This window comes from Ictidomys tridecemlineatus, chromosome 3, assembly GCF_052094955.1.
Source record: "Ictidomys tridecemlineatus isolate mIctTri1 chromosome 3, mIctTri1.hap1, whole genome shotgun sequence".
Taxonomy (NCBI): Eukaryota; Metazoa; Chordata; class Mammalia; order Rodentia; family Sciuridae; genus Ictidomys; species Ictidomys tridecemlineatus.
In genome coordinates, this window is record NC_135479.1 from 179284615 (window position 1) to 179303573 (window position 18959).

The following is an 18959-nucleotide window of genomic DNA, read 5'->3' on the forward strand; positions in this document are numbered from 1 at the left end:
GATCTTCAGCACCATATACCAACAAAGATGTTGTGTCCGCCAAGAACTAGAAAATAAATATTAAAAATTCTCTCTCTCTCTCTCTCTCTTTCCTCTCTCACTCTCTCTAAAAAAAAAAAATCTGTTTTTCCTAGGTGGAATTTAAATACTACCACATTTTGTAGAGATGTTCTATATTAATAACCAAATTTATTATAATGTTGGAAAATATTTTTCAACAATATTTTCCTCATTTTAAAAAATGAGGGAAAGTGAACTGAGTGAAAAGACCAAGAAAAAGTATCACAATGTCACATGAAAATATTTATTTTATTTATGATAAAAATACTAATTTTCTTTTAAAAATAATTTTTGGCAAAATAAGAGTCTACATTTAATCACCTTAGTTATTAGGAAGATATTAGAAACACATCTCTGAAGCAAATTAATATGGACACATTTTAAATTAAGCAGGATTATTTTTTTAAGGACTTTGGAATAAATTAAGGAAAAAGATCATTCATATTTTCCTTCTGTTGAAATACAATAAATTTGATTTTCTGACCTATAAGTCAAAAGTAGTTTTGTTTTTTATTCACAAGAAAACAGTTCTTTCTTGAAACAGAGGAATGCCTTTTAGCAAAAACTGCATAATTATTTCCTGTTTCATGATATTTTGTGGAGCACATCATATTTTCTAGTAATTGGCTTTCAGTTAATTCTTTATTGTTTTTGATTAAAAAAAAACACTTGGGTAAGAGGAACAAGATTAGAACTGAACCTACTAATACAGGGATTGTGCTTTACTAAGGGAACTAGTCTGTAATCGATTCAACTAACATAAGTAACATAGATGGTTGGGGAATTCACAAACCAGAAAAGGAAAAGGAAGATTGGTTTCGGGAATTCAAAAAGAAAATTGGTCTTACTTAGGGATCAACTCATCAACCTGGATAAAGCTGTTTGTGCTATGGGCCTGTTGTAAATCAAAACAAAACAAAACAAAAAAACTATTAACAAAAAGAAAATAAGCCCGGGCACTGTTTACAGCAGAAGTGGATTTTCAAGCAAAATTCGTGCATAGTTATGTTTAAAGATAGTCTGCTTTACTGAATTTAGTATCCATTGGCTTGACTTCTTTTTTGACTTTCTTTGATTTTCACACATCCTTCATTTGAAAAGATACAGAGGAGGATATCAAAAATAAATTCTTCACTTAATTTTTTGGTATTGCTATATAAAATTTCTATCAGGAAGTATAGTTTTATTTCTCCTACTTAATCACTTTCTATGATATTTGTATTTTCTTGCTCTACATTATTAGTTAAATATATGAACTGCTATATTATTTTATTTATTATAGATTTTTTATTTGCAAAAATCATGAGCTTTTAGTAACTTGTAAAATATTTCATTGAGAGACTAAATTGTATATATTCTGGGAAATATATCATGTTAAGTAAATGTGTTTTTAGATAAATTTCAAATAAAGTGAAAATTGCAGATTATTAGCTCTTTCATTCCTTACCATTTAAAGACATTAAAGAGACATTACTCATATTTGTTCATGAGGGATGGCAGCGTCAGTATGGACCCTCAGCTTATTGGGAAAACACATAGATGAAGTGAGAATTACTGCAATGTGCTGTGGCTCCTTCAAACTAAAAAAATGGAAACACACTCAGAGAAATAGTAAACTTGATTCTTTGCTGAACTCCAAAGGAATATTTGATTTCCCTGTCACTTGTGGCATAATCTTTCTGGATTTGAGCTTTCATCCAACTCAAATCAAAAGGCAGTATCTATATTCGGGTGGCCCTCACCTGTTCTTTTGGGTTGATGGTTTGTGTCTCTTATAATTCCCCATCTCTCTCTCTCTCTCTCTCTCTCTCACACACACACACACACACACACACACACAGACACGTGAATTTGTGTGTGTGTGCATGTGTGTGTGTGTAAGAGATGAGTGAAAATAAATTAACAGATAATTTTAGCTTTTTCAAGTTCTTTGAATGAATCAATCACAGAATCAAAAATTGGTACTTGAGAATGGGAAAGAGATGTTAAGAGAATGAGAACTACCCCGGGCTTTGGACTTGAACAAAGCATATGGATCCTTTAAGAAAGCACAGTGAGGACAAAATACATGGCCCAAAGCCTTACATATCTGTTGTTTTGTGGTCAGAGAGAGAAAACTCTTCTGTCATTTTTGCTTGGGTCAGAAGTGGTTAGCAATGCCCAGGAGCTCTGTTATGTCTTTATGTAGTTAACATATCCCCAAGAGAAATCATCATTTCATCAATAGGTCCTTTCTGTTGAGTTTCTTATTCAGTTAATGACAACCTTATCTCACCAACTTATATTGCTTCATCATCTTATTAAAGAGTTTGCTATATAACCTGTAGACTCAACCTATATTCCTGTCTCACTTGTCTCTTCTTTTGATTTCCTTTGCCAGAACCGAGTTCAGAACTTCATCAGCTCTTGCCTGGATTATCAGTTTGCTTTCTAACAAAAACCATTATATCCAGTAGCTCAAACCCGATCAAATTTTTTTTTTCATCTTTTTGTTCTAAACTGTAATATTTCTGCTAAAAAGTACCAGTGAACACTCAATGACCACAAAAAATTCATAAATTGATAGTAGATTTCTCCTCCTCTTTCTCCTCCTCCTCCTCCTCCTCCTCCTCCTCCTCCTCCTCGTCTTCTTCTTCTTCTTCTTTAATGTGGAAAGGCAGTCATTAACAATGCCCAATGTTTCCTTTAATCTCCTTTGCTCTAAATATCTGTCAAACTAATTGTTACTTCATGAACATGCCCCATGAACACTTGCATGACACAGCCTGATCTCTGATATGGCCTCTACTTGGAGAGCACTTTTCCATTTCTCTTGCCTAAACCCTAGTGTTATCTGACACCACTTTTAGATCCATTCTTTATGAAAATTTCCCATTCTTTTCTCAACCAGATGTGATCAATTTTTTCTCTGTATCATCATAACTATGTAAATAACTTTCTTGACAAATCCTTGTTTGTTCTTTTCTATCATAGTTTTCATTGTATTGTTTTTTTTGACTATGAGCATATATGAAGAGAAGAAACTGTATTTTATTTTTTCCTGTATCTTCTATTTAATACATGTCTCAGTATCTTATATAAAATGGAAACTGTAAATATGTATTATATTAGGAGCAATGTATCATAGATATATTTAAAAATGATGTAACACACTCTTAATCACCTCCCCCAGCAAAGTATATTTTAAAATACAAAGTTGTGGTTCAAAAATAAAGGTATATGTTGTTTTACAAATAGTCTTGGTTTATGATGAGCCTTCTCAAAGATTATTTGTTTCCACCAATCAGAAAACTAGAGGTGGTTTAATTAAAAGTAAAGTTCCTATTACATTCTCTCTCATAAAAAGAAAATGATGTTTAAATCAAAGGTACGGAGATGAAGTATAAAGTGACAGATTTAGTTAGTAACTGAGCTAATTAACATTAAAAGAAGTGAAACGCATTTTCTGTTTTAAATAAGAGATTGGAAATATAATAAGTATGGTGAATAACCTAGAATGCTTAGTGCCTTAAATCTGGTTCTAAAATAAACAAGGGGAAATTATAATTTCCTCCCACTCCTTGGGTGAGGATTTGATTTCAGATGTTGATACTACATGGTTAAGATAATATTCTTCTAGAAACGTATACCAAACAGAAAATTTAAAATGTACTCATTCATTATTCAGAATTATTTTGCCATACCTAACTCATTTTAGGATTACTCTTTACCATCAAAATAAAAAGACAGTATTGATCCTTACTCATACTAAGTAAATTGTTATGCTCAGGGTAAGGTGGAAAAGGGCCAAAAATGGTTAAGAAGGAGAAATGTGTGCATTGCAAAATTATATCTTTTTTGTAAAATAAAGGATTATACAATAAAACAACAGGATCTTATAGAGATTATGGATGGAAGTATGTTAACTGAAAATTCTTCTATAATTTTTTAAGATATAAACCTGGAAAATTATTGTCATTAATACCATATACTCATATTTTTTCCAGTTATCATTTTAGATATATAGAAAAGGCAAAATATTTTTTTATAATCTGAATAAATTATTTTCTAATTTTGATTAGAATGATGAAATCAATATACTTTCTATTAATGGTTCTAATAAAATATAAATTCTATCCTTTTAGCAGCTTTAATATGTCCTCTAAAAGTTTTTAATGGTATATTATTTAACATTCATTTAGTTACTCTACTGAAAGATAAAAAAAAAAAAAAAACTCTACCCTAAAATGATAAACTTTGTTTAAACTAACATCGGCAGCGCATAAGTTTTTGGAATGCTTTCTTAAAGTCTTCATTAAAGATTGTATAAATCAGTGGATTTATAAGGGAATTGAGATAACCAAGCCATGCCAAAAAATTTGACATTTCTTCAGAAATTTTACATTTTTCACAAACATTAACAACCAATTCTTTTACAAAAAAAGGAAGCCAACATATCACAAATGCACCCAAGATTAATCCCAGGGTGGTGGCTGCTTTTCGTTCTCTTGTCCCTGAGATCTTTTGCCTTCTCCAAGATTTCTCATGCTTCAACTCGCACCTGGAACTTTTCACTGTGCTATGAATTCTATCAAAGTCTGTTGATGGATCAGATAGAGACTTTTCTAGCATGTAGGGTGTGGAGACCAGTCTAGTGTTTTTCTCACCACTCTCCAAGAGGACTTGGCCATTCAGATCCTCCTTTGCAATTCTGCTTGCTTGTCTCTTGTGGTATAATGTTTTTGCTGCTCTATATATTTTGTAGTAGAGGATCAAAATCAATACAAGTGGGATGTAGAAAGCTCCAAATGTTGAGTAAATGGTGGAAACAATGTGGTCATGCTTGATGACACACTCATCATTTCGGCTAGTTCCTTGGTGTCTCCAGAATAGAGGAGGCATGGAGATAAAAACTGATATAACCCAAACTATTGTAATCATAATGCCAGCGTGCTTGGGAGTCCTTTTCCTGGCATACTCAACAGCATCAGTGATTGCCCGATAGCGATCCAAAGCTATAGCTGAGAGATGCAAAATGGAGCAGGTACAACAGATAATATCGACACTCAGCCAAATGTCACAGACCACTTGTCCCATGATCCAGCTCTCTCTCACAATATACACAATACTGAAGGGCATCACCAGGACAGCTACAAGGAAATCTGTGACTGCAAGGGAGCAAATTAAATAATTGGCTGGGTGGTGCAGCTTCCGGGTCACAATAATTGCAGCAATCACAAGGGAGTTGATGGTTGTTGTCATCAGTGCCAGCCCGGAGAGAGTGAGAGACACAAGAATTTTGGCTGGCATTCTGTTTAACAGTTCCTCTGAGGTCAAGTTTTGATCAGATGAATTTAAGAAATCCATTTTTTTTGTTTTAAAAGATTAATATAGCTGAAATATGGATACCTGTAACAAAGGAGGGGAAAAAAAAACAGTTCAGAGAAGGCGTTGAGAATTTTCCTCTTCCTTTTAAGAGTAACCTTTTAAAAAGTATATGTGTATATTTTCCCAGAATATTCTATGGATTCAAAAAATGGAGTTTGGATTGCAAACTTTATGTTTTTTCATTTAATTAAGTGAATCCAATAAGAACAATAACAATAGGTAACGTTTAAAACATTTCTCAAAATATGACTCACATAAAAAGAGTTTTATGAGTAAACTAGCAAATTACTCAGTAAATTATCTACCATTATAGAATTGCTTTTAAAAAATTGTAGTAGTCCTACCTTTTTCTCTTTGTCTATAGCAGAAAAACTTTAAAAGCACACGTAATTAATATCTATTTATGCACTGTGTAATGTAATATAAGAAAGCATCATATTAAGGGCAGTATTCAAAATCATAAACAATTTTATACTTAATTCAAAGTTACATTGAGAACATTATTATTGTGCTCATAGGACTACAGGAAAATTTAATATATTTTATGCCAGGATATAGAAGTTACATAAAGGGAAGTAAGTAAAAATTATTATATCTAGCATTCTATGGTATTTAATGAAATTAGGAAAATGTCAGAGTGTTTAGTAGTCTTTGTGAATGTAAGCACTTAATTTGGTTTAAAAAGATAAAATAAGATTAGGTGGAGTCAAAGAACCATAGAGCATTGCCCATTATAACAATGATATATGTGGTCAAACATTCATGACAGCAATAAAAATAGGGAAACACCCAAAGAAAAATTAGATTAACATAATTTACTGAGAAACTCCTGGAAACAAGAATGTGAGAAAGAGTTCTGGTGAAAAGCTATGTAGCTGCCCTTAGTGGAGAGAAACTCATAGATGCTGTAGCACTGAAAAAATTAAGCAGTTGAGAACAACTATGCTGATTATGCTGAGAAACATGACTCCCTGAACCACTAGCATCATCATCACCTAGGAACTTGTTAGAATTGTAAATTTTATGACCTCACACCAGACTTACTGAATCACAAAATCCAGAAGTGGGACCCCACAATCTGTGTTTTAATAAGTCTTCAGCTGATCTGAGGTTCCCTAATTTGAGAACCACTAGTTATATTTCCATATAGACTTTGGACTCCATTATTTACATAGAGTTGCCTTAATTGTGCTTTAAAAATAGGTAGTGATATTAGTAATATAGATATAATATAAGTAATATAATATAATATAATATAATATAATATAATATAATATAATATAATATGATATAATATAAGTAATGTAGCAACTTAACCATACAACAGATAACCACCCATTTTCTGGATAGCAGGTATTTAAATTTCTTTTGCCACTCAATTTGTTTAGCAGCAGCACTTGGCTTCAAAAACTATCTGAAAGAGCAAATTAAATTTAACCTAAACACAAGTCAAATACTGAGTATGTGGGCTTCCAATGTGGTTTATAATATATTTAATTACATCACATGAATGATTATTTATATTCTTAGGAAGTATTTGATAGTATTAGTTTCAACTACTGAGACATTATCACTTTAAAATCAATTTAAAGAAGAGGAAAGTACAGTAACAATTATATCAAAGAATAGATTTAGATTTCTACTTCCTTTGTTTTCATAAGAAAATTTCCTAAGTAATTCCTAAAGAATTACTAAAGAAAGAGAGCAAAACTAACGGGAAAAACTACCTTATAAAGTGTATTAATTTTATTTGATTGTACTCTAATTGCTTTTATTTTTTTTTCTTTTTTCACTATTTATTGGTATATTATAATTATGCATAAGAGTGGGTTCATTGTTACACATTCATACATGCATATAACGTGACAATATGATTTGGTCAATATTGTTCCCTAGTATTTTTCCTTTTCTCCCCTCATACCTCCCCTTGGTCCCTTGATCTCCCTTTACTTTTCGTGTGATTTACCCCCTCCACTTTTCATCTTCTTTTTCTTCTCTAGCTTCCACATATCAGAGAAAACATACGACCATTGACAGATTTCTGAGTTTGGTTTATTCCCTTAATATAATGCTCTCAAATTCCATCCATTTTCCTTGACATAATTTCATTTTTCTTTATGGTTGAGTAAAATGCCTTTGTGTATATATACCACATTGTCTTTTCTATTCATCCTTTGATGGACACATAGGCTGGTTCTATAATTTGGCCCTTGTGAATTGTCAATTATCTGACTTCTAGTTAAGAATAACATACACTAAAACAATGATTGTAAACTGTGGGTAGAGAGTCCTCTTTCAGAAGAAAGGTCACCATTGTGAAAAGAAGAATAACTTTTATTTCAGGGTAAGTGCCATTCTGAGCTCTCCTCTCTGGCAAGTTCACCTTTGTAAACTGGATGCTTGGTCATACATGTAGTTGTTATAAGGAGTAATACTCTATGGTTCTTTGACTCCAACTAATCTTCTTTTATATTTTAAACCAAATTAAGTCCTTATATCCACTAAGACTACTAAACACTCAGATATTTTCCTAATTTCATAAAATGACCATAGAAGGCTAGATATGCTAATTTACCTCACTAAGTGGGCTTTTGGGTCAAGGAGCTTAGCAAACCTCACAGTTTTTGTAGATTCTCTCAGGAAACCCATTTTTGTTTTTTGAGGGGGTTGAGGAGATAATGGTTATGTGTGAAATGCTTTCTCCAAAGCAAGGAAGATATATTAGAAGCATGGCATATTAATTAATTTTTACTTCCAATCCTCTTTTATTCTTTAACTATAAAATTTACACTATTTTCTCAATCTAAAAACAGAATCGTTTCTTATTTATTTATTTTTCAGTGCTGGATATTGAACCCAGGTGCTCATACATGCTAGATAAGAGCTCTATCACTGAGCTATACCCCTTGGATACTTTCTTAATTGGATAATTTATTTGCAATGATGTTTACTTAGTGTTATGGGAGTTGATTTAAAAGAGTTGACATTTTCCACATTACAAACAAAAATAACTTTCAACAGTAATTTGCCTCATACACAGTTTGGACATAAGAAATGACCCTGAAATGTATTTTGGTAAGCATATTAAGTGAGAGAAACTGCAAGTGGTTATGTGAGTTTCCATAATAAAAATCACTGCTATGGGAAATTGGACAGTTTAAAACTAGAAATTGAGTTATTTGATAATTCAACAGATTTTTCTAAGTTTCACATTGTAGCATTTAAACTAGCCTTGATAAAATGGTCCTTAATCCCAGGAAAAAAAAATCAAAATTTTTGTCATATGCATCATATATAGTATTTTGCAGTTTACCAGAAATTTTCCAGTATTTCATTTAAAACCTAATTAATCTTCCAATTGTCATAGACAACAAAGAAAATAGGACAACAAATGCAATCAATCACAATAGGGTTTTACTTTCATTTGACTTTTTTCCTTACTATTACAGTTAGAAATTTAATAAAACATCTATCTTCAGACATGATATTTGACCAGATTCCTTCATGATCCTTTATATATATATATATATATATATATATATATGTGTGTGTGTGTGTGTGTGTGTGTGTGTGTTTACATGGACATAATATCTTTATTTTGTTTACTTATTTTTATGTGGTGCTGAGAATGGAACCCAGTGCCCCACACGTGCAAGGCAAGCGCTCTACCACTGAGCCACAGTCCCAGCCCCATTCCATTATATTTAAAGTTCCCACTGTGTGTCCTCATAGAGTTAGGCTCACCTCTTTCGTAGGGCACAGACTGTGTTACTTATGCTTCTCCTGCTCTTAGAACATAGACAACATTCTGTATTTCAAATGTCTTTCCTAAGAATTAGTCAAGATTCCTCTGTGTAAAGGCTGTAGTTTACGCAGTTATATGCAATCTTCCTGATAACAGCAGAGAGCAAAATTCTCTAGACTTTACTCTGCATAAATATTTGCCAATTTGCTGATCTAGCCACTTGGTGCATTTTCTCTTTTGTTTATGCACAGTATTTTTTTTTATCAAATATTTGTTTATATTCAGTAATCTGATTTTGATGTCCCATATATTTTGTACTTAGGTTAAACTATTAGCTTCTAGAGGCATAATTTAATATTTTTTTTTACTGTGAATAAGGTATATGTGTGCACAGGTATGTGTGTAATACAAATGTTTTTTTAAAAAGCAAGACCTCATGAAAAACTATAAGTTGACTGTTTCAATTAAATTCATAATAATATTCATCTTTTCTGAGTGTTTGCTTTTATAGGTGTTACACAGAATGGTTTATAGGTGTTACACAGAATGGGCCTTCTGTGAAATGAGGCAATGAGAAGGTTCCTCTTCATATCCCATTTCTTGCAATAATGCCAGAAAGATTTCATATAGGTATGAATTTATTAGGAGGAATAGGAAAGGAAAAAAGGGACATTCTTAAGGCAGAAGGTGATCCTTGCAGAGAAAAGAACTTTCCCTCCAATTTTATTGGGAGCCCCAGGAAGTTTACAAAGTACCACCCAAGCCCACCTTCTGACTTTTGACTGGCAGCATAGGAACCTCATGGACTGCCTCCAAGAGATGGTGTGGTGCTCACAGAGGAATTTGATTCTCCTCTTTTTTTTTTTTGCCTGGATTTCCTGCCCCTTTGATTGGTTTATCATCCTTTGAAAAGCCCTCAGCAACTTTCTTTCTGAGACTCAGGTGATTGGTGGTTGTGATGATATTGGTGATCAGGGAACGTCTAGGCCACCTGGTAGGGTGTGATCTAGTCTCTAGTGTCAAGGGAATGTAACAACGGTTGGGGGAGATTTTAACATTCCAAGCCTCCTTCTTTGAGGTGCTAATGTATCAGAAGGCTCCCTGTGGTTTTGGGTCAGGCTTCATTTGTTTTTCTCACTATTCATGGCTGACTAGCTATCTAACAGAGATACTGTACTAAGCCATTTATTTCTTAATGCTACCTATGAGGTAGGCACAATTATTATCAAATAGGAAAACAGAGACATAGAAGTTTAATAAACTTCTCTATAAAAATAACATAAATCATTGGTGAAATAAAACCTTCTCTGAACCACCATTTTACTCTAAAGAGATTTATTACTTAACAACTCTATTCTGGTCATGCAGTCTATAAAGTAACTACTTTTTCTATTCGATAAAGATTTTGTTATAAAGTGAGAAATGTGTTTAAAGGAAGCAAATATCAATAGAATAAACATTTAAGGTAGTGGCCATGTCTACGTGTGTTGATTGTAATAGGAGGAATGTATTCTCAGGATTTTCTAATTTTTTTAAAAACTGCTTTCAACTTTGAGACTTCCTTTCTGTTCTTGTTATATCGTTCCCATGTATTCTTTTTTTTAAAAAAATACATTTTTAAATTGTTGATGGATCATTATTTTATACATTTATTTATATGTGGTGCTGAGAATCAAACCCAGTGCTTTACACATGCTAGGCAAGGGCTTTACCACTGACCCACAACCCCAGCCTGCCCCATTTATTCTTAAAAACTCTTTATTGAGTGCCATTTATATTCTGATTGATCTGATAGCTACAAAAGGTATCTATCACCCTCTCCCCTCCACAAAAGCCTAACACCAAAAAAAAAAACACAAAACAAAACAAAACAAAAACAACAACAACAAAATGACAACACACCGTTCTTGACTTTAAGAAGATAAACATGGTAATGAACCAGCTGAACACATAATTATAATCAATTATAAAAAGAAATGAGGGCATTATGAAGGCATAATGCTCTGGAAATGCAAAGGAGAGAGAGTTAATCAAAACATGTGTTGCAGTTTAGATATAACATGTCCCCCAAAAGCTCATGTATGAGATGATATAAGAAAGTTTAGAGGTGAAATGATTGGGTTATGAATGCCTTAACTTATTCCGTGTATTAACCTCCACTCCACCCCATAGGCTTTAATAACATAGGCAGATAGGTTGTTGCTAGAAGAGGTGGGTCACTGGGGGTGTGCTTTTGTCCCTGGTGAGGAACTCTCTCTCTGCTTCCTGGTGTGATATCCTGATGATAGGGGACAGACAGATGTGAGTGGTGGCAACATGAGGTTAAGGGAATAATTCTATAAAGTGGACCCATTGTGCTGAGCCTTTAAATGTGAGAATCAGAGAAAGAATAATAAATATCCGGTAGCCTATAAAACATGCAACTTGTCTAACTATGTCATCAATTATAACAGAGGAAAATGACATTGATCTGTCATTGACCTTCCTTTGTCCTATTGCCAGCTACCATTTCAGAACCATGGTATGCTGAAGTAAATGTTCAGGCTTTGAAACAGGTGCATGCCAATTAATCAGACCTAGGCAAGCTGTTGGTCTCATGATCCTTGAAGTGACTACTTTAATTTTATTCATTGTTTCTACAATTACAGACTTTGTAGCTATATATTTAAAACTTAGAACATGTAAATTTTCTTAATAATTTGGCTTAAATCACCTTCAAGTAGCTCCATAGTCAGATGGATATTGATGCAAGGATTGAAACTAAGTTGAAGAAGCCACTGTAATAAATAATGCAATGAACTCTCTATGGTTTAAGGAAAGGCTTCAATGCCATGCTAATTATAAATATGTCTGTGTTACTATGGCCAAATACAATGCTTCCCAATAAAATTGGGAAAAGATTAAAAATCTTCTGATGAGTTTTTGGCAGACTAATAATAATAACCTGGATCTTTCAGAGTTAATTGAATGGCTTTAATCCTAAAAATATGTTGAAACATTTTACATGGTATATTATTCAAATGATATATTTTCTACTAATTCTTTTCACATTTTAATAGTAGGTCATGATGTCCTTGGACCAAAAATTCAGTGACTGGAAATTATAACCCCCCAATTGCATTTATAAATTAAGAAGGGGGTATGTCAGGAGCTGCCACATAGGAGATGAGTATTCACTCTTAGTCTTGAGCAATGGAGATGTGGAACTGGTTTCTGCTGCATGCACCTCTGCTGGTCAGGGGAATGAAGCTCTGGGAGTGGGCATCACCCAGTGAAACTGGGCTACACCCCCCTGAAACCCAATCTCTTGCCTCATTTTGGTTGAACTTTCTCTCTCGAATGTCTTCCCCTCAATATATAGGATGGTTTCAGGCATGTTCTCTGTCTCTCTTTCCAATGGATTCTGAAGGCCGAGAGCCGTCCCTGATTCCTGTAAGCAACAGGTATTTCTGTGTGTAGAGTGCTTCTTTCGCCGTTTTTCTTAGTTATTGATGTAGCCAGCTATTGTGAACGCAGCTCAGGTCGCCAGTCTGGCTAACTGGCAATAGAGCCCCACATACTTTCTTTTACAAGAATCAATTTACCTGCAGCCCTGCCTTAAGTAGACATGATATGTTTCATTCATTAACAAACTCCCTGCTATCTGAAGGAGAAATGCAGGCCTGAAATAGTGGTGATAAAAGAACTCATTACACTGAAGGGGGAGACTTTTGTCATCCTTTTCATAGACCATACTCTGAAACTCAGGGAAATAAGGATAATTCCTCCTAACCACAAAATCTGTAAGAATTTGTCATTAAGAATCCAATTAGAACTAGGTAGCATGGGCCAAGGTGACCTAGAATGTTTAGGCAGTGGGGACTTGAAAGTCTGATGTCATCCTGCTATCAGGCAGGGCAAGACTCTCTGAAAACTTTTTTGGGATCCCGTAAAACTGGAGTGCAGGAAAGGCATGGTCCCTCCTCTGTTTCAGGAGACCCACTCTCTCCCTTGAGAGTATTCCCTTTCCTTTTTCCTATCCCTTTAATAAACTCATGTCTGCTACTCTGAGTGACATGTCTAATATTGTTCTGACTTGAGCAAATGAATTGGGATTTGACTGGAGGGTATTCATGCTGCCTCAGTTTTCTGGAAAGTCCCAGATCTGTAACACAGAGCAGTTTCCTCTGCCTCACTCTTTGACTATGATGTTCTGCCTCAGCTAGGGCCCAGAGCAATGGAGCTGGCTGTCTATGGACTGAGACCTCTGAAACCATGAGTGCAAAATAAACTTTTCCTCCTCTAAAATTGTTCTTATCAGGTCTTTTGTCACAGCAATAAAACAGCTGACTAAAACACCATGTAAAACAATTAAAGCCTTTGCAGATAGAGGGATAATTGTGAGTTAAAGCAGAGACATAAAAAATGCAAGATACATTCATATGTATGATGTAGTATTCTGATGTATGATGTGCTACTTAAATAATGCAAAGACACATTGGGACTAGGGTTGGATGTAAGAGAGGCAAATTCACTCTGGATGACAATGAAGGACTTGCTTCTTGCGATAAGGACACTGAACATTATTTTGTGGATAACTAGAAGTGAGAAATATTTAAAAAGATACATGGAAGCATAAGATCTTCCTTCTTTGGCAGAGGGAGCAGTGCAGGCAGTGAAGTATGGCTTGAAGAGAGGAGTGCAGAGGGTGAAGGTTAGGTACTTAGTATAGGTAACAGTTAACCTCTGTGATTGCACTTCCCAGCAAATGGGTTGCTAATGATTAACTCCTGTGCTCCTTCTCCTTTCTGCCCCTAGACACATACCCAGAAAAGAAAGAGAAGGCAATGATTAAAAGGGTTCTATAAGATATATAAGACAAGACCACTCCATCCCACAGACACCAGCTCTAGGACCCCTTCTCTTCAGAGAAATCTACCACTGTCCTTTTCTTAAAAGTTGGCTCGGATCTACATATAGTGGGGTCGGGCTCCAAATTCCTTAATAGGACGCCCATAGCCCAAGAGTTAATAACAAGAATAAACAAACGGGACCTACTTAAACTAAAAAGTTTTTTCTCAGCAAGAGAAACAATAAAAGAGGTAAATAGAGAGCCTACATCCTGGGAACGAATTTTTACCCCTCACACCTCAGATAGAGCCCTAATATCCAGAATGTACAAAGAACTCAAAAAATTAAACAATAAGATAACAAATAATCCAATCAACAAATGGGCCAAGGACCTGAACAGACACTTCTCAGAGGAGGACATACAATCAATCAACAAGTACATGAAAAAATGCTCACCATCTCTAGCAATCAGAGAAATGCAAATCAAAACCACCCTAAGATACCATCTCACTCCAGTAAGATTGGCAGCCATTATGAAGTCAAACAACAATAAGTGTTGGCGAGGATGTGGGGAAAAGGGTACACTTGTACACTGCTGGTGGGACTGCAAAATGGTGAGGCCAATTTGGAAAGGAGTATGGAGATTCCTGGGAAAGCTGGAAATGGATCCACCATTTGACCCAGCTATCGCCCTTCTCGGACTATTCCCTGAGGACCTTAAAAGAGCGCACTATAGGGATACGGCCACATCAATGATTATAGCGGCACAATTCACAATAGCTAGGCTGTGGAACCAACCTAGATGCCCTTCAATAGATGAATGGATAAAAAAAAATGTGGCATCTATACACAATGGAGTATTATGCAGCACTAAGAAATGACAAAATCATAGAATTTGCAGGGAAATGGATGGCATTAGAGCAGACTATGCTAAGTGAAGCTAGCCAAGCCTTAAAAAACAAATGTCAAATGTCTTCTTTGATATAAAGAGAGCAACTAAGAACAGAACAGGAAGGAAGAGCATGAGGAAAAGACTAACAGTAAACAAAGATGAATGGGGGGAGAGAAAGGGAGAGAGAAGGGAAAGCATATGGAAATGGTAGGAGACCTTCAATGATACACAAAATTATAAGAGGTTATGAGGGGCAAGGGGGAGGGAAAAAAAGGGGAGAGAATTGAACAATAGCAGAGGAGGTAGAGAGGGAAGATAGGAGGGGAGGAGAGGGGAGGGGGGATAGCAGGGGATAGGAAAGGTAGCAGAATACAACAGTCACTAATATGCCATTATGTAAAAATGTGAGTATGTAACAGATGTGATTCTGCAATCTGTATTTGGGGTAAAAATGGTAATTCAAAACCCAATTGAATCAAATGTATGAAAGATATATCATGAGCTCTGTAATGTTTTGAACAATCAATAATTAAAAAAAAACTTGTTTTCTGCACTTGCCTCAGCATTTCTAGGTGTTTAATCTTCAACATTGGGGTACAAGGACCCATTCCTGATCTCTAAGACCATTATCACTGTCATGGAGGAAGGTCTGAGCAGAAGATTCAGTGCAGTCTTAGGGTAGAGCTGGAAATGGAATCTTGGAAAGGCAATTGGAGTAAAATTGGTATTTTTAAAAAATCCTTTATTAGGGATTATATTGTGAGGAAAAAGAGATTGGATTAGGAAGTGTCAAAGGCCAAGGGAGATGTGAGGGTCTGGGGGTGCTGAATCAGTGCTAGTTTCAGACAAGAGCAGACTGAGACTGTGATGTGTTGTGAAAACAGACCATGTTTTAGTAGTTAGAGGCCCTGACGAAATTCAGGAATAATATTGTCTAAGGAGATGTGCCTAAATAAAAAAATAAAAAAAAGAAAGGAATGGAGAGTTTGTGGTTATGTTCAGAGCTTGGGGATCACAGTTAATGACTGTAGGCCTGGATATGAAAACATTAAGGATTGTTCAAACTTTATTGTTTCGATGGAGACTTGCTTACAGCAGGGTGTGGTCAACATAAAAGCTTTATACAGCCTTTTGTTAATAGAATCTTGTCCCTAATTGCCATGAATACATTTTTTTCCTATTTCTTTATCCACTAAAAGTTTTTCACAAATAATTTCCTCGCTGTTTTTAGTTTCCACATGTCATTTAGCCAAAGCCAACATCTCATGTGAACTCATGCTGAGTTTACACAAGAAATATGCTGGGTTGTTTGTTGTCAATTCTGCCTCACTATGATTTCCTAAATACTGCCGCAATGTGAAGAAGCCAGAACTACATTTCCCAGAATGCTCCTCTTGTATTGCTTCAGAGGAATTCTCATAAAGTTTAGGAGGCAGAAGAACAGGAGGACTGACTGATGGTGGATGTATTCAGATGTGTGGGCAGATCTTGACAACAGCTTTTCTGTGTGCTCGAGAAACAGAATTTGGGACTTTCCCCTAGGAAAATTATGTATACTTTGGGAACTGTACCACTTCCCAGGCAAGCCTGTGAGAATCACCTACTTCAGGGCTTTAGGCTGAGGAACTTCAGTGTCTGCTCCTTTGACTTTAGGAGGCAAATGGATTGAAAACAAGTTTTGACTTTCCTGCTTTGTCCTCTATCTTTTCAACTTTGATTTTAACTCTAATATCTTTATTCAACATCTTTATTTCAGTAATATTTTGAGTGGTTGTTTTACTAACCAGAGCCAGTCTGATATAAGCAAGTATATTGCTAGATGGGTATTGGAAATTAACTTTTCATCTCCCCATTTCTTATTATTAGAGTGATAGTAGTGTTTGATGAGGATTTGGGTAATTGGCTGGAATGCTGACAAGTCTATCCTGGAAACGGAGGCAGTCTCACATTTTTCCAGTTTTCTGGAATGATCAAAGGGCAAATGAATCAACTCTCAAGAAATATAAATATTCTTATAGGAGTGGTCTATTAAGAAGATTGTTCATTCCTTGGTAGTTATTGACATTCACGTGTAATCTATTGATTTACTAGGTGGGTTTAACCACATCTTAACATTTAGAAAGAGAATAATTCTGATTTTAAGTGAAATTTATATACATATTTTTCTCTGTGTGTGTATATATATATATGTTTATGTATCTATATATGAAACTGTGTATGTATATATATACACACTGTTTTTAAAAAATATTTATATACATATTTTTAGTTGGACATAATACCTTTATTTTGTTTATTTATTTTTATGTGGTGCTATGGATCTAACCCAGGGCCTCCCAGTGCTTGGCGAGTGCTCTACCGCTGAGCCACAACCTCAGCCCCTACACACACTGTTTTAATTAGCTTTTTCATCACTATGACCAAAATACCCGACAAGAACAACTTAGAGAAGAAAGTTTATTTGGGGCTCATGGTTTCAACTCCGTTGCTCTGCACTCAGGTGAGGCAATGCGTCATAGGGGAAGGGCCCAAGGAAGGAAAGCTGCTCAGCTCATGGCAGGGTCAGAAAGCAGAGGGGTGAGGGACACAGGGAAGATGAACCCTTCCAGGGAATGCTCTTCAGGATCCTCTTCCTCCACTATACCCCAGCCGGTAGTTACCATCCAGTCCATTCAAGCTGGGATGGATTGATTAGGTTGCAATATTCAGAATCCAATGTCTTTTTTTTTTAACATCTGAATATTTCTGCATCAATACAATAGCTTTTGGGGGACACCTGATACCCAAACCATAACACATACGTCTCAAGTGGTTCTGGTTATTGTTTTCACCTGCTTAATAGTCTGCTACACTTGGGAAAATAATTAAATCAAAGCAATGACAATCTTATGAAAAACTGCACTATGCTCAATGAACAATGTGAAATAACCTTACAAACACCTGTTACAGAAAAGGAAGCACATAGACATATATAGGCTGTACTGATTTCTTGCTGAAACTGAAAGAGAGAGAAAGCAGTGTGTAGGAGGGTGGAGGAGGGGTGGGGACATATGGTAGAAGTGGGTTATGAAGGCAATAATAAATGGTGCTTATCCTGAGATTGGGACTTCACCTTATTATTACTGTATTAGTACATTTTGTGCTGCTATGACAGAATTCAATAGATTAGGTAATTTATAAAGAACAAAAATTTACTTCTTACAATTCTGGAGGTTGGAAGTCCAAGATCAAAAGGCAAGGAAGAGCCTTTTACTCTATCATTCCATGCCAAAGAATGAAAGGCCAAGAGAGGGAGAGAGAATTAATCAAACTTGCTTTTATAATAAAGCCATTGTTCCAATAATGGCATTAATTCATTCATAATGGAAGAGAATGTTTGACCTACACATCTTCCAGTAGGCACCATGTCCCAATATTTTTGCAATGGAGCTTAAGATTTCTAACACAGGAGCTTTGGGAAACACATTTAACTAGAGCATCTATCAAGCACAATATTGTGAATAAAACCCACAAGTTAAGCAGAGGTTCATTTCATTTCAGCCCTGACTTCCACACTTAACAACTGTGAACTTAGGAAAGTCACTTCAACTTTCAAAGACTCAGCATCATTAACTGCAAAGTGAAGATTATAAAAGTCTGATCTTATAAAATGTTGTTAAAAATTAAATATAAGTCCCTAAGGTGCCTAAGAAGTCTAAGAAACTTAATATTTATATTGATTATCTATAATTTCAAGTTAGCAACCTCCAGCTGTAGGATCGTGGGAAGCAATGGGGAAATCATGGAATAGACCCAATAAGGTATGATTTTTATTTTTACTCCAGTTTTCATTTTGTGGTGTACATAGTAACATCATAGTCTAATATTAAGTTTTCTAATACTATTTGTAAGGAAAATTATTTCTAAAACTAGTTAATTATTGACAATCTGGTAAATATCTTCATCAAGGGAATACAATATTTTGGGTTTGGACAAAGAATATCTCAAAATGAGATGTTGAAAATAGTTAATTTTTCCCAAACATGAATAAATTATCATGGTGAGTTATTTGGAAAAAATGTCACA

The 18959-nt window shown here is 35.0% G+C and overlaps 1 protein-coding gene across 2 annotated transcripts in view; it reads right to left on the reverse strand.

Annotated features, from left to right (window-relative positions):
• Window positions 1-18959, reverse strand: part of Htr1f (5-hydroxytryptamine receptor 1F) — a 170592-nt gene that overhangs the window by 24581 nt on the left and 127052 nt on the right. Inside the window, exon 4 of one of the 2 annotated variants that reach the window (XM_040286936.2) lies at window positions 4152-5448. The exons of the other annotated variant lie outside the window; for it this stretch is intronic. Within the exon in view, the coding sequence (XP_040142870.1) occupies window positions 4306-5406 (1101 nt within the window). The 5' untranslated portion in view covers window positions 5407-5448 and the 3' untranslated portion in view covers window positions 4152-4305. Of the gene's footprint in view, window positions 1-4151; window positions 5449-18959 lie in introns of those variants that run through there. 2 annotated transcript variants of the gene reach the window in all.